The sequence below is a fragment of the Agelaius tricolor genome, unplaced genomic scaffold (assembly GCF_023055355.1).
Source record: "Agelaius tricolor isolate 1412-34295 unplaced genomic scaffold, bAgeTri1.0.p SCAF_2, whole genome shotgun sequence".
In the NCBI taxonomy this organism is placed as follows: Eukaryota; Metazoa; Chordata; class Aves; order Passeriformes; family Icteridae; genus Agelaius; species Agelaius tricolor.
The window spans coordinates 74,982,724-74,999,550 of record NW_027269262.1 but is presented as its reverse complement, the minus strand read 5'-3'; the positions used below and the strand labels follow the sequence as shown (position 1 = coordinate 74,999,550).

Genomic DNA, 16,827 nt, shown 5'->3' with positions numbered 1-16,827 from the left:
TTTCAGTAGAACCCAATATTGACTTTTGGATCACACAATTGAGCTCTGCATAGTGAGCAGGCTACTATTCCCAGGTTAGTTTTTCATTATTTTTTCTTACTTCCTGTTATGATGTAAACAGCAGGATCCTAATTAATGCTATTCATTCTCACCTGTTGTTATATTGACCTTCTTATCTCTTCAGGTGGTGGGATTTTCAAACCTGGCTTTAATGGATGCTTCTTCCAGTCTCACAAGAAGCAGTGAGAGCTATGTAGCTCCTTGGAGCCGCATTTTAAGATTTGGTGTGTCTGCTGCACTCTGGGTAGCCATTGCCATCCTACAAGTATGTGAAACACATGACATCCTATCCTGAATTATCACTTTCAGGCTGGTTCTTGGAAGCTAGAATAAATCTCTAGACTGTCCAAACTGCTTATCATAGCATGGGGTATGTTCTTAACTGTTATGTTTAGTTGTTTTAGCATAATACACCTTTGGGACTTAAAATGAATCTTCTGAGATATGGGACATCTGACTTTGGATCAGAATTTTAATCCTCTCAAAGATGTGAATTTATGCACATACTTCATTTTATTTTAAACAAGTTTGAAGAATCTGACAAGTTCAAAATAAAAAGCAGGTTCTTACTACAACTTTCTTTCTTAAAGGAAGTAGTATGTCAATCCCTTTTCATTAAATCCAGTCCAGAGCTGGCCACCACAGAACTCTGTTGTTTGTGGGTGTTAAGTAGTGAAATTAATTGCTTAATAACATCAAATCTGATGAACTAATGAAAGAAAATTTGGTTGATTTATTTCAGGTTATATTTTTTGCTGTGATTTATGAAAGATTTGTTGAAGATAAGATAAGCCAATTTGTTGATTTGTGTTGTGTGAGCAATGTAAGTATTTCTGTGTCTCATCTGTGGCATTTTAAATAGAATAGTATGTAAGATAGTGTTAACAATATTAAATAATATTTATTCATTTAATTTAGATTACTAGCTAACAGCCAAAGCTGATGTCTCCTTCAGCTCATTTTTTTGGTGAACTCTGCAAGATTTCAGTTAAACTTTAATTGGAAAATTATTTCAGAAGTATAGGTATCAATATGTTCTTTTAAACACCTGATTTTTAAGGTTTTTGTTGTTTCTCCTTTTTCAGTTTAAATTGATTACATGTGCTGATACAGAATTCAAAAATAACAAGTTGTAACAGAAATTAGGTGTGGAACCATTTACTGCCATTCTGTATACTGGTTTGTGTTTTAGTCCTTCTGACTTGAAAGTTGCCTTGGTTTTATTTAAAACAAATATGTCCAGTTTCTTCTCCTGTCTTTTGCTTGTTCCTCAACTGCTGAACTTCATTTTGTCCCTCGTAACAGGTACCAACAGTTACCACCTTTTGCATGCATTTTCTCTTACTCATATCTGAACTTTCTCTTTACAAATGGGTTTTGAAGCTTTGTACTGCAGGAATTTCCTTTTAACCAAAGAAGAGTGCAGTGAGAACTGATTGGATTACCACATTGGTACAGAACTTCTTAAAAATACTGATTTACCTCTTTTATCAATCTTTCCAGACATGTATTCCATTCCATCCAAATATTCCTCTTCTATGAAACACCTATGTAGTACCTGGATTGTAGAAAAGAATTAATTTTGGAGTTTATGTGGTATATAATCATTGTATCATACTGAATGAAGTTCTGTTAAATGCAGTCTTTTAGGAGTTCAGCTGGAATCATGCATATGTATTATGTAGCACAGAAATAACCTTTGAATAAAAAATAATCTAATAGCTTTAATTTCTTGTCTCAGTGGAATTAAGCAGGAGCAGATCCCTGCTGTTGATAAACGAAACATGAAGCTGGGATGTGTTTCTAATTACATATAGAAAGAACTAATTTGTAAAAGAGTTGCTAAATATTTTTCTCCCATATTTTTTCAGTACCTGCCTACTTTGTATTTGTAGCAGGACTGGCTGGTTTGTCTGATCTTCACTATGAATTCAGATCATCAAAAATGAAATTATAATTGTTGACTAAACTGTCCTCTCTTCCCCCATCTCTTAGATTTCAGTGTTCCTCTTGTCACACAACTGCTTTGGTCATTATATCCATGGTCGCTCAGTGCATGGACATGCAGATACCAATATGGAAGAAATGAATATGAACCTGAAGAGAGAAGCAGTAAGTAAAAGTATTCAAGTTTATATCCGCTCAATTATTTATTTTATATAAAGACCACACACCTTTGCATTATATTTGCACTACACTGAACCATGTTACTTAAAGATAGCAGCTGTTAGTATGTAAATGCATGACTCAGTAGTTCTTTCAACTAGCTCAACTTTCTTTTTCTTCACTATTTCATCTTGTTGTTTCTTCACATCTCAAGGATATTAAATTCCTGTTCCTCTTAAAAAGTTTTTTTTTTCATGTAGTTAAGAACCTTCTTTTCAATATTTAAGCTTTTCATAAGGTCACAGCCACATTCAAAAAGGTGCATACCAAAAGGCTTTCATAAAGAGACAGATCTGAAACACTAATACAGAAACTTGTAATCTGCCAATCAGTTCCTTTATTCCATCTCTTCTACTGTGGTGATACAACCCATTCTTTATAGAAATTAATTTGTATGAGTATTTTTTCTAGTTTGTCATATGTTATATCTTTGCTGCAAGATCAGGCAAATATAAAATGTCTAATACAAGATCAGACTGCATTAAATTTCATGACATCTTGTTTCTTTTTAGGGACAACTATGAAAGTACCTTAAGTAAGGATATTGCTATTTCAATGCTAAATAGACAGAAAAAACCATAACCATGTGAAAATTAAATTGCAAACACTGAAATACAGAGGAATCTTATTATTAGGTGTTCCTACAGTTTTTTTCCTAATTGCTTATTTTAATATGATTCTGGGAAAAACAGGGGGTTTTCCCCATGGAGATGTTGAATTTTTTATTTTCTTGCAGTTTCTGAGATTTAATAAATGTAACCTGAAAAAGACATGGAAAAAGTTAGGAATCCAAACAAAGAAACAAAAAAAGTGAGACAAGTATAGAAGAAATGATAGACCTAAAAGAAAGGTCTTCAGAATAAATAAGAGAATATGTATTATTAGAAGGTAATGAACCGAACTCAGGTGAAAAGAGAAATATGACTTTGTGACAGCAGGGGTCAGGATTTCATGTCCTAAGGAAATCTTGCTGCAGTAGAACAAGAGTGCAGTGATTTCAAATATTTAGAGATATTAACTATTATCTATACATGAAAGAGAGGAAATTAAAAGCTTTTGACTATTTTTTGGGTCTATGAATGACATTAATAATGCTAATTTACAATTGCTTTAATTGTATAGGAAAATCTGTGTAGTCAGAGAGGTTTGTTACCAAACACAGATGGCCAGACATTTCAGATTTCCATTTCAAGAAAAATGCGACTAAACTATGACTGGATTCATGAAACCTTAACAAGAGTAAGTAAGATATTGGTATTCTTTAAATCTTATTTAAAATATGAAATTTCTCTGGTAAAGTCTTGGTCCTGTTGTATTTCAGAAACGTGGTCCTGCCAGGCTTTTGGACTCGTCTGCAAATACCTTTGAACAAAGCACCAGGGCCTACAACGCCATGAACAAATTTCTCAGTTCTTTTATTGATCACGTATGTATATTGTCATTACTATATTAAGGAAAATATACTTAAAGTACAGACTGAAAATTGTAAATCTAAAGGACTGTAATTCCTCTTTAAGCATATGTGCTTTAAGATTTGTTGCTAAAGATTTTATGGCATCCAGAACATTCAAAAAAAAAAAACCAAAACAATTGGAGTGCTGTCCAGCAGTGCAGACTGCACTTAAAAAATGACAAATCCTTTTTTTTATGTAGTTATTTTTGTCTTGGAATAGACCAGTGGATTTTGTTTCATTCATAAAGATCTAAGTAGCTGTACTTCACTTTGTAGCAGGTTTGAAATCATAAAACAAGAACTGTTGTTTTTCTTTTTCTTACAGGTTCATAAAGAAATGGATTATATTGTTAAAGATAAGTTGCTGCTTGAACGAATTCTTGGCATGGAGTTCATGGAACCAATAGAGAAAAGTATTTTTTATAATGGTAAAAAGATGTGTGGTATTTGTACTATTTTAAGTATCCTGGTTTCTGTGTAGATTTCTTTCCCAGGATTTACAATCTAAAACAGAGTTCACAGCAGGAGAGATCATTGAATGAATACTTGTGAGGGAGGTATTTAAGAGAAGTTCTTTAGGTTATAGAAATGCTGTTTATAATTTGTCATTTGACTGTGATGTTTTTTATTTAAGGCAGCTGAAAGTGACAGATATGCACATGTTTATGAAATTCATAATCATAAGCATTGATAGAAATACATTGTTTGATAATCTAGACTGCTATGGTTCCCAGAAGTTTAGATATAAATCAGGATTTCATGGCACTGAAATACACAATTTATAATGAAAATACACATTTTTCCAATCAAACTTGTATTGGACATTTTTTGAAAAAGTAGGAAAAGGGAAAAGAATATGTTTTCTGTAATTGTTTACATATTCTTTTCTCTTATAGAAGTGTTCATTTTTGATAAAATAAAGAGGTAGATAAATGTTCAAGAGTACTTTGGCTGTGAAAAAGGTACTTTCACCTTAAAAGACCCATTTTCTGCAGAACCATTAAACAAAAATAATGCAAAGCTCTGAACCTCCTCCTAAATAAGGCATTTAGCATATGTTTTTATGATATTGTTGAGTTGAGGCCAGAGCTAACAGCTACTAAAAATTTCAAGGACAAGGAAGCTACATCTGCTTCTTGATTTAAAACAACTTTTTAAAATAATCTGATTGAGATTTCAGGAGTAAATAGAGTTGTATGTGATATATGGGTTTTATCTATTGTGTTCATCAGTATGATGCCATTTTATAAGTGAAAATTTTGTATTATTTTTCAATAGAATGACAGGACCATCTCTGTGTTGCCATAGAATGTCATAAATTGCTCTGTCTCTGATCTTCTGTTTTCTTACCATCTTCCTTAACATGGACTGATGAACTCCACAAACTTGCAACTCACAGAAATACTAATTTTTTTTAAATGTTCTTTTTCCTAGATGAAGGACACTCTTTCACTGACATTCTCTATTATGGCAATGAAACAACACTGCTCATCTTTGATATCCTGTTTTTCTCTGTTGTGGATTTAGCGTCCCAAAGTTTTGTTTTAGCAGCTATTCTAACATATTTGCAACAAGAGGTAAATTTCAATTTAGGAACAAAGTAATATTTTTTAAATGGGAGTCAGTATGGCAGTTTAAATAGTTAACTAGATAATAGATGCAGTGAGTTAGCAGTGTGCAGTGAGAAAAGATTGATAATACTGAGACCTTATGAAGTAGTTTTTTTTATTTTTTTTGTCAAATAGACTTGTGAGAAATTAATTTTGCTCACATGGTGATCCTGAATGAAGAGGTTACAAATAATTTTCAATAAAAAACAAGAATATCTGTTAAAATTATTTGCACATAATTCTATTATAATTTAGCGTGGAAAGGTAGTGGAAAATGTTTTAAAAATGCGAAAGGAAATTAAGCACCTAATTCATATTATTTACAATTTAAAGATGATCTGAATTTACTATTTATGTTAGATACTGAAACATATTAGTGTAAGTATTTCTTCATTAATATATGTTTTCCAAATGTTCTTAGATATTTAGGTTTATTCGTACTACACTTGGGCAGAAGAATTTGGCATCCAAAACCTTGGTGGATCAAAGATTTCTCATTTAATTGAGAAGATGAAAAACTGTTAAGAATTTAATCGTGGAAAATATGAACATGATCAAAGCGTCTCTGACCTGCAGATTAATTGTCGTGCACTCTTCAACAATAACAATGTAATGGATTTGAACCTTGTCATTTTTTATATTGTGTGCTATTAAGCTTTATTTTTCTGTATTTATAAGGGTTTTTTTTAATTTGTGAACTCTAAGCCATAGGCCTTTAAAAAGAAAGGTACATGCAAATAAGACAGAAATAAACTTACTGTTGTTATTATTAGAATAAGATAAAAATTATTTTATGGCTTTTGATAAGATATGGACCACTGACTTTGAGGCAACAATTTGAGCATCTGATTGACAGGAGAGGTTGCCAACTCTGAAATTCTCTGAAAATAACTTAAATCTTTGTTCCTATTTAAGTCATTTTGAGTTGTAATGTTTAGCAAATCTATGTCAAATTTTACACAGCACAGGATTTGTTCTGAATTAAGTTAGTATTTCTGGAGGATTTTTTAAAGATCATTTATTTGCAGCAACCCTTGCTTGAAATTTTAATGTTTCTGTCTTGTGTCATACAGTATTGTATAATTCTATTGTATAATTGTTTTTCTTGGGTGTGGCCTACACATCTCAAACATGTATTTGAGGTACAGTTGTGTTACAGTGATGTAGAGAAAGAGGCTATGATAGAGCAGAGGAGATGGTCAGCAGCATTTGGGATTTGTTCTTGATCTTCTGTTTTGTGATGCAAGATGTTCAGAGAAACAGCAGTAATTATTCTGTTCACTTTTTCCACACAAGTGAAATGGAAGCAATTTTTTTAAATCTTTTTAAAATTGTTTTCACAGGTGCTCATGGTCTCCTAATTTTCTGGTTTTATTATCTCTGTATATAACAGAGACATAATCATTTACTGTCATCATATTTTTTTAATTTAGACAGATTAATAATTAGTAATTAATAATTACTCAAGTGCCAAGGGAGATTGTGAATGGCCTTCAAATCACCTTAAACTGAGGTGTCTACCTCCCATTTTTGTCACTGAAAAGTCTCCCTCTTTTTATACTTAATGTTTTTTCAGTAAATGGTTAAACATGAATAGTGTTTGCTGAGTTTACAGCTGTTATTTGTCTTTAGATGATTCAACAAGGGACTTACAGGAGCAAAAATACCAGAAAAATATCAGTCACCATCATCTCATGTTTATTCTGAAACAGACTGAGGACAAGATTAGTTGAACTTAGCAGATTTCCAGTGCAGATATGCTTATATGAGTTGAAGCAGCATTGCATTTCAAATGTTTTTTGGCTTCATTAAGAGGAATATGTTCTCATGCTGGTGCCATGTCATATCATACTAAACTGAGAGTAACATGGACATAAATCTCACAGTTGCTATTGCTCCACTGCATTTGCTTTTGGTGTTGCAAAGCCTGTGGCACTTGCTAGTCCCATGCAGTTGTATTGAGTGATAGAACATGCCTGCCAGTAAGGCTGTGATCAGAGAGATAGATAACTGAAAAGCTGATTTGCAGTGGGACATCCATTTATTAATGTGCAGTTTAGCATAGGCATTTCCATTTCATGCTTTCCTTGCTTCTCTCTGCTTATGGACACAATTCTTAGTTTCTTGGTGCACACTATGCCTCAGAAAAGGTGGTTTCTAATGGAGTGAAGTGTTCAGGATAAATAAAATTAAGGTTGTTTGATTTATAGTGAATGTAGTAATTTAAGTGTCCATTAGGTTCTGGATCTGTTTAAACAGTCAAAAATCTTATTTCCACTGGGAACCATGACTGTATGACCTCATTAGTTATGAGGTTTCTTGTCAGTGATCTACTGAGAGCCAAAAATGTAAATTAAGCTCAGGAGCCATCTGACAGAGTCTGCAGCAGGACATTCACAAGGCAAAGTTAGCCTCACCTGGTTTCCATATATTTCTTTGGTGGATATCTTTGCATAGCTTAACTAAACTTAAGTCCTTACAAGTCCCTGCAAAGTCAGTGTATGAGAGGAAATAAAATCTTTGTCATGTGGCCATGTTTACTGATGCTAACAGATGTGACTAAAGGGGTGTAGGGAGTTGCTGTGGTCCATTAATGAGCAAAGGCCCTAATACTGGTCTTTAGGCCAGCAGAACTGTGAATAGAACTGCACATCACTGTCAGTGGTCACAGCACAGGCTTGTTCTCTCTGAATTCTGGTGATGTGCTCATGACCATGAAGTGTTTCTAGTACCATACCTTCTCCAGAGTGGTCAGATTTATGACCAACTCCAGTCAGAATAACTAAACTAACTAGACTTGGGTGAATCAGAGAATGTCCGAAAGCAGAATGAAGATGTGGTTGTGCCATCTGTAGGCATGTGGTTTCAATTAGTTTGGTTTTCATCAGTTCAGTACCTGCAGAAATGGAGACATTTCAGCAGGGGGGCTCTCACACTGTACCCTGTTCTCAATGCTTGTGCTACCCGGGTACACTTCTCCATACAAAAATCCTGCTTTGAGTTTTAGATATGCCTTTAATTACCTGCTGCACAATAGGGCACATGAAAGCTTTAATGGCTTTGCATTTTTTAAGAACTACTGCTAAAAGCAGCTCTTCTTAACAGATAAATGATAAATTAATCTAAAAACATCCTGTAAAAACAGTTCAGTCACTTGGCCCTCTCTTTCTCCTTAGTGTACACACTACTCTGTTTTGTTTTATTTTTCCAGATCATTTGTCTAAAATGTTAATATTCCTAACATAGGCATTTTACATGATTTAGGAAATAATTACAGGAGTCAAAAGCTCCAGGAATTCAAAGAAGCTTCTCTTCATTCTTGCTGTCCAGTGAACACTTGGAACAGGTTGGCTGAGCTTTGTTCCCCTATTCCTTGATATTTGTTCAAGAAATATCAAGCTGGGTATTTGTTCAAGAAATATCCCTTGTGGTTGTACTTCCAGCTTAATGGGTTTTATTTTTTTAACATTAATATGCATCTACAGTGTGTTCATGTGATGAGTGTCTTTCAGGTTTCTAAATGTTCTGTTTGCCCACATGGCATTTCAGTCTCTCCTGTCTGTTTCTCTGAGCAAATAAAAAATGTCAAAGATTTGAGACAAGTTTTTTTCCACTTGTTAGTTGAGTTGACCCAAACCTACAACGTTTCTTCTTCCATGCACATGAGAGTAGGGGCAGAGGTTGCTGCTTGCTCTGCAGTTCAGAGAAGCTCTGTCAGAACAAGTGTGGGAAAGGAGTTTTGCAGTCCATGCAACAATGGAGGGTATGGTTTTGGATAGTCAAAACTATTGGAATGAGATGGTTGGTATTTGCCAAGTTAGATACCAAACAAATTATTTCTACCAATAATTAAAATTTGTATGTACAGACAAACTACAGTAACTTCAAAAATATGTTAACATTTACAGGTTTCATTGACTGGTGAGGACTTGCCATTTTACTAGAACATTCATTTGAATGGCAGAGGTGGGAGTGTGACTGAGGTAAACCCTACCAGAGGTGAGAAGTGAGCTGGCAAGGGGGCTCAGCTCCCACCCTTCCATCAGCTGCTGCAGCACAGTGCTGCCAGCCAAGCCCAGCTTGAGGGATGTTGGTTTGTTTTCAGGCTCAGCAGGAGTGTTTGAGCAGTAGATGAAAGGGACAGTGAGATTGTGACACACTTCTAAGAAAATCACAAGTAAATGGATGGTGGAAGGAGGTAACTACCTAACCTCTCAAAACTGGTCTCCCTCAACACTACCTGCTTTGCCCTTTTTTTCTCTACCCAGTATCACACCCATTTCTCCTGTACCTTTTCACTAATTAAAAGCTCTCAACTCTTCTGTGCCTCAAGCCACTGTCTTCAGGCAGTGCCTGACACCTCCTCCATCACCTCCTCACTGTCAAGTGAGAGGCACATCCTGCCCCTCTCTTCCTGCAGGTCTGGCAGCCAGGCCCTGCTAGGGTAGATGCTGCCTTTCTCCACTTCCCTGGGCAAATAAGAGATGTGACCCCAGCAGGAGAATGCTGCCAAGCTGAGCAGCACTGTGTGCCAAGGTGTGCCTCAGGGTTGCAGCACAGGTTCTTTGGTGAGAAGAATGAAAATCCAAACATAGCCTTAAAAGTCAGTTTAAAAGCATGAAGTCCTAACTTCTGTGTATGTCTAAAAGAAAGAATGAAACCAAGATGCCTCAAAAAAATCCCTGCTCTTTGAGCACTGGCTTACTCCAGCTTTGCCTCTTCTATTGCCTACTTACCATCTCCACCCCAGAACACCACCTTCCTTCCCAGGCTCTTACCATGACACAGCAGACAGAGGACCCCTGTGAGAAAGTCACAGTCCTTGCTGGCCCACCACTGGCTGCCAAAGGGAGCGGGGCTGTGGATGGTGTCCTGCAGGCAGGGTGCCCAAGCTGTGTCAGCCTCCATGGGCACAACTGTGCAGGCAGGTCTGGGCTCTGGTGCCCATGGGGAGGACCTGGATCCACAGGCTGGGCCAGGGATCCTGGAGCCTGTGGGACAGTCCCCAGGGAACTCCATAGGAGACGCATTTGCCTCTCTGCAGGCTGAGTTACATTTTACCTTGGTAGAGCTTCAGTGAGCTGTGATGGTCCAAAGGCCTGACCAGCTGTATCCCTCTCTGTTCCAGCTGCTTTACCAAGCTACTGATGCTACTCCAGACTTGTCACCCCTTTGGTTTTCCCCTGTGACTTCAGTCACAGCAGGAGTAGCTCCAAGCCTGGGAGCTGGGAGAGGTGAGGCAGCCCTTGGGGTAATGAGGGAATATTTGATGTTCAAAGCTCGTCTGTGGAATAGCTCTGCAGAGGTCAGGAGGCAGCACAGAATTTCCCTTTGAATGTTCAGAATTGTTCTTTTGTTAATCTGTGAAAGGTGTGAAAGGTGACCTGTCAATCTCCTCACAACCTGTGGTGTTCATGGAATCAAACTAGGGGCTGAATCTGAGCATGAGAGAAGGAAATGTACTTGCCATAGCACTAAAGCAGTTATTCCTAGAAAACCTGCAGCAATTAAGAGATGGATCTAGATGGTTTATTTCAGAGATTGGGTTATTTACATAAGTGCCTTTTATTATGGAATTATCAAATTTCCATTTTACAGGTCTGTGTGTCAGGGTAGCAAGAAAGGCTCATGCAGTATGAAGGAAACAGGAATGGATAAAATGACCTGTAACCCTATGGTCACCATAATCTCACCCTGGTTTGCAGCTTCAGGAAAATAATCCCCTTCAAATCATACAAGAAATAAGTTTCCAGTTCTTTCTGCAAATGCTGAATGGGGTTATTTGCTTTTGGCTTTGTCTGATCTCTGGGACAAGAAGAATTGCACCAAATGACTTCCCAAGCAAAGAGCTCAGTACCTCCTAGAACCCGATTCCCCTTCCTATCCATGCCCTGCCACTGGCAGCCAACCTGGGATGAATAAATTCTGCACTTTCACATGCTGCAGTTCCCCCTGAATTCTCTACATACTCCATGGAGCTGTTGGGGCAGCATCCCCCCTCCACAGCCTCTTGGAGGATGGATCTGGGCACTGGCTTTGGGGCACATCCCCAGGCTGCTGCCCCACCTGCACCAGCCCTTCTTTACAGATTTCTCCTTTTCAGGCTCACCTGGGCCTGCAGAGAGCCAAGCCCCAGAAACATTGTCAAGGGGACTGCAGGAGTTAAGCTGAAACCTTTGTGTTTAATAACAGCAGTGCTGAAAGCTTGGTATTTATTGCACTATCCGGGAAGGTCAGAGCAGCAATGACGCCAGGAGAGGGAACCCTCAGGTGCTCATTTCTCCTAAAAGCATACAGTCAGAAACTAGTTTCTGTTTTTTCAACACTTTGAGAGAGGAGAGGAGAGGAGAGGAGAGGAGAGGAGAGGAGAGGAGAGGAGAGGAGAGGAGAGGAGAGGAGAGGAGAGGAGAGGAGAGGAGAGGAGAGGAGAGGAGAGAAAAAAGGAAAGGAAAGGAAAAAGGAGAGAAAAAAGGAAAGGGGAAAGGAAAGGAAAGGAAAGGAAAGGAAAGGAAAGGAAAGGAAAGGAAAGGAAAGGAAAGGAAAGGAAAGGAAAGGAAAGGAAAGGAAAGGAAAGGAAAGGAAAGGAAAGGAAAGGAAAGGAAAGGAAAGGAAAGGGGAAAGGAAAGGAAAGGAAAGGAAAGGAAAGGAAAGGAAAGGAAAGGAAAGGAAAGGAAAGGAAAGGAAAGGAAAGGAAAGGAAAGGAAAGGAAAGGAAAGGAAAGGAAAGGAAAGGAAAGGAAAGGAAAGGAAAGGGCTGCATTTCCTATTTGCAATGTTTTCTTTTTTTACAGTTACAATGCAGTAAGTGTTGTGACATGGGGCACCCAAAAGCTCAGTGCAGAACTTGATGAGACTCTGGGTTCTCCCCACATTACCCTAAATCCACATGGACAGGGAGGTACAGCTTTTCATAGGGATGGAGGCAGAGCCTGACAAATGCATCTGTGTAGACATGGTTACAGGTCTTAAAAAAAAAAAAAAAAAAAAAAAAAAAAGAGAAAGAGAGAGAATGTGGCTGCCTAGCCTGCACAGGAAGCTGCAGGTCACTGGTGGCTAACACTGATCTTACTGCATACTATTTCTCTTAGGTGACACCCTGTCTTTGCATCTGCAGAAACCCCAGCACTGTGCCCTTTGGAAGGCAACACAAATTAATTCCTCTGGAGGCTGCAGATGCTGTGATGACTCTCAGGGATTTGTGAGCATGGTGAGGGAAGATGCTGGATCTGAGACCTGTGGATCAGGACCATCTGGTCTGTCAACAGGAAGAACAGGATGCTACAGCAATGCTGTCTGGTTTGCAGCTGTGCAGCTGTGACACCCCTGTTATACAGGTTGTAAGGAAAGGTTGGCTGCTCTCAGTGAGGAAGTTTTGCTTCCTCACCAAATACTGTGAGCAAGCCACAATTTCCTCAATCCCTCTAGCTGTTTAGAATTAGCATTGCTCTCCAGTGGTTTATTTTTGACAGCCTGAATAATGCAGAGAAATGCTTTGATGATGCACTTCTTTGAAATAATAATATTCATTGCCCATGCTCAGCAGACATGAAGCCAGAAGAGACCATGAGATAATGGAACCTCCCCTGGTGGCCACTCAGGGCTCTTAGCTCCTCTGGCACAGTCACACCTATTCCCCATCCCTTGACGTCAAGGGAACCACTGCCTTCTCAGCAACCATTTCCAGAGAAGGGCTGGGATTCTTTACCATGCAATTAAGTTGCAGACATTTAAATGTATCTAGATGGGAGAACAGAAGGGAGTTTATCTGCTCTGGGGAATGACTTTTGTCTCCTGCTTTACCTGGGAGAGCTTGAAATAGATGCAATAGGTAAGGGCAAAAGAGAATTCAAAAAGTTTCACCTCCCACCAGTGATTGCCATGCCATCCAGAGTTATAAAAGCTGTACTGGAAGTCACAGTGTATAATTAGAGGAGGTGGATGTTTTCACATTCTCTGCCTGTGTGTATGCAGGAGAGTAAAAGACTGGCTGCTCTTCACACCCCTTGTCAGTCTCTTGGCTCAAGGACCACGTCATAGACATCTGCAAGGAGCACAAGCCAGCTCTGCAGATGCTTGTGCTTGAAAATGAATGCCTCTAGAACCCAGCTCACAGCTGGGAACAAGCCTCAGCCCCTGATAATATCTGTGCAGTGGCACTGAAATGGACCTAGCTGGCAAATGGCTCAGAGGGCTGTTGGTGAGAAAGGAACCCTGGCAGGGTCTGCTGTCCTGCAGGGCCAGGATGGTGCTGGTGGCACCAGGTGAGGGGAGGAAAAAGTGGAAGAGCCAGGCCTGGGCAGAGGTGCCTGGGCAGAGGTGCCTGGGGCAGCAGGCCTCAGTTTCGCTCAGAGACACCGCAGCAAAGTGCAGCACCAGCCCAGGATCACAAGCTCTTTCAGGTGTTTTTTGGCACTGCACAGGAGCAGGGCAGCCCATTCTTGTGTGCTCCTCCTCTGCAGCCCCTTTGCTGCAAGGAGAGCGTGCAGTAAATGTGAATGCTGAACACATGGTACCACCCTGTCCCTGGCTGCCAGCAACCTGCACAGCCAGCAGTGAGGGGCCTGAGCCAATGCAGCAGAGACAATCACCCAGTGATGGCACCTCCTCGTATGGTTTTGTATTCCTTAGCTAAGAATTGCCAGATTCCCATTGTCTCAGCAAATATATGAGAAAGGCATTTCTTGAGAAAAGTGCCTACAGTCCAGGAAGTTGCCATCTTTCAGCTTTTCCATATGACAAAGGCACAGGAGATCCACAGAAGGCCATATGCATCAAATTAAACTCTGTGGGAGGATTGGAGCCATCAGCAAGGTGGGGAGTAGAGAGCAATGTCTTGTAGGGCTCCCAGCAGTGGGTCTGGGTAACCCCAGAGTGCACTTTCTTCTTGCAAAGCACCTCTGCAAACCAACCTGATGGTTCCCAGCTGGGTGGCCACACTGGCAGGTTAAAGGTACCTGGACCCCAGGTGCCCAAGAGTCGGTAGGGACTAGTGACCTTCCTGGACCCAAGTCATTGCTTTAAGGAGGGCTGTAAGCAATGATAAAATGCTCCAAAGGTCATATCCCTGTCCAAAATCTGGGGATGCTGCAGGTCTGTGTCTCCTTTGTTGCCAAGGAGTGATTTAGCTAAAGGAAGGGAGAAACTGCCCCATTTGGAAATGTTTTTCTCAAAGAAACCCACCAAGCACATGCTGAAACTCCAGTGATCCCCCTTGCTGTGTGATAGCACAGGCTCTTGCACAGTTTGCTCCCAAGATAATTATTTTGGGTTAATTTCTGAGTAGGAGAAGGTATTCATGCTCCCAACGAACTACACTGTTAAACACAATTTCTTCTGGGTTTACACATGCCCAGAAAGGCTGTAATCAAGTCAAACCTGGAATAGAAATGTTTCAAACAAACTCCTTCTTGTTTGCTCAGTCCCAGAGCAGTGTTGATTTAAGAATATTGTCTTGATGGTAACCTGCTAGAAAAGTTTAAATTCCTTTCACAACCTGGAGAGAAAAGGGGGCTACTCAGCGAAGGTTTCTGGCAGCGGAAGGGGTGGGCACTCCCCAGGCAGCCATCTGTGCTCATTAATTCTGCCGGAAGGCTGCACTGGCCCATCATAGGAAAAAAAGGAGGGCTCTGGAAAAGCGCAAATTAAAGTAGCTGGTAATTCCCCTTTTGCCTATACTTGAGCATGCAGGTTTAAGTGAGATACAACTTCACGGCAGTGATTTTGGAAGGCTGTGCCAGTGCTGGAGCCCTGCTGGCGTTGGGCTGGCTCCTCGGTCAGGGGGTGCCCTCCGAAAAGGCGGAGAGAGCTGAAAGGGATGATGTATGCAGGGGCACCTTTGGGAGCGTGCAAAGCTGTGGGACAAAAGGCACACTTGTGCAAGCCGCGGAGGCTGAAGGAGGAAGGGCGTTTTCTGGCATCCCTTCCCCTCTCCAGCTGCTGCTCCCAGCGCAGCCGCAGCCGCGCTCGCACAGCCGTGCGCCGCCCTGCGCCCGAAGGGCCTCTTTGGCAGGGAAGCGTGGCCTTGGGATCAAAGGCGTTGCGCAGCAGCGGCTCCGCTGCCAGCCCGGCGCTGCTCTGCGGGAAACTCCTCGCGGCTGCAACCCAGGAGCCGCAGAGGCTCTGGGCAGCTGGGCCGCCGCCCGCGGCACAAGGAGCAGTGGTCGCGCTGCTCCTGGGCGCGCTGCTGGGAGTTGCTCGGCTGTCGCTCCAAACTCCGCTTCCCTTCTAAGCTCACAAGTCCACTCGTTCATCCACTCTAAGGACACTTCCTCACCTTATGCAGCTGCCTATTCCAAACACCACCACCGCACTGCAACGCTCCAAGTGTCTCCCTGCCCTCGTGTCCCACAGCAGGCAGTGCCACCGCCTTACAATCTCTTCACGGGGCCAGGACTGACCACTGGGCAGCTCTGCTACCACCCTCCTGTCCAGTTACACTCAATTGCTGACAGAAGTCAGGCCAGACAAAGCCAAGCTTTTTCTTGGACAGAAAGGAACTACAGGACCACACTTGGCTCAGGGAAATTCTTCATCCAGGACCAATACAGAACATTATTTTGTTTCCTGGGCTAGAGATGACTGAGCCAAAGAGGATAAAAACATCTGGGAACATAGGAGAAATGCCTTTTGATGAAATTAGCTGTTGTTTTCAAAAAACACCGGTGTTGAATGCTGAATGTTTTGAGGTGGCAATTTAATTTATGTGCTGCAACTGCAGTTCAGAGGGTCAGGGATGCCCACAGAGAATGGTGGTTGAAACACTCCAGAATACTCCCAAATACTTTGCAAAATGTTGTATCACCTCTTTGCCATCAAATATCTGCCAAGCACTTGGATATCCCTGGCCCAAGCCCGCTCTGTGCAGCCTGCTCTCGCACAAGGACAAGTTCTAGCCTAAACACTGCCTTTTCAACAGCAATCCCAGTGCTGCCAGCATGGTTTCAATGCTGAGGCTTCTTCAAAGTGAACAAAACTGTGACAATCTCCCCTGACCATTGGCTGTGTGTCAGACTCTCTTTCTGCTGGCTGCCACGGGACCAAAGCCAAAGGAACAGCCTTCCAGTTCTGCTTGTGACAATCTCCCCACTGAATCTGTCCAGTTATTTAAGTGCCCAACAAAAGCATAAAATGTATCAAAACAGCATAGAAATAGAATCTCAGTAAGGGAGAGGCACAAATATGATAGTCTTAATTAAAGCAATCTCCCTGTAATAATCTCAAGTTAATAGTCATTTTGTAATGTTGTGCCTACAATAATCTGAGTCAATGTTCTTTTATGTATATGTTATATATATTGTTATATGGAACAACATGCAAATCACTTCAGGGTTATCAGCTTGTTATCATCCCCATCTATATCTTATGACTTTTATTTAGAAAGTATGAATTGAGGCAAAATAGCTAGACCTTACTAAAGCCCCAGTTTTTTGAGATCAGTTATGATCAGAAACACATTTCCATGAAACTATGGGCCACCTGCATTCACGTACATTCCCTGGTTACAAACTCAGTCAATTCAGGGGTTAAAACCACATTTTTT

General features: G+C 40.5%; 1 protein-coding gene across 2 annotated transcripts in view; it reads left to right on the top strand.

Annotated features, from left to right (window-relative positions):
- TMEM67 (transmembrane protein 67) overlaps positions 1-8,891 on the top strand; it is a 32,411-nt gene extending 23,520 nt beyond the window's left edge. For both annotated transcript variants that reach the window (XM_071421609.1, XM_071421608.1), the window contains 8 exons: positions 185-325; positions 803-883; positions 2,056-2,172; positions 3,349-3,465; positions 3,548-3,652; positions 4,005-4,107; positions 5,114-5,256; positions 5,711-8,891. In XM_071421609.1, the coding sequence (XP_071277710.1) occupies positions 185-325; positions 803-883; positions 2,056-2,172; positions 3,349-3,465; positions 3,548-3,652; positions 4,005-4,107; positions 5,114-5,256; positions 5,711-5,791 (888 nt within the window). In that variant the 3' untranslated portion in view covers positions 5,792-8,891. The remainder of the gene's footprint in view (positions 1-184; positions 326-802; positions 884-2,055; positions 2,173-3,348; positions 3,466-3,547; positions 3,653-4,004; positions 4,108-5,113; positions 5,257-5,710) is intronic.
- The last annotated feature ends 7,936 nt before the right edge of the window (positions 8,892-16,827 follow it).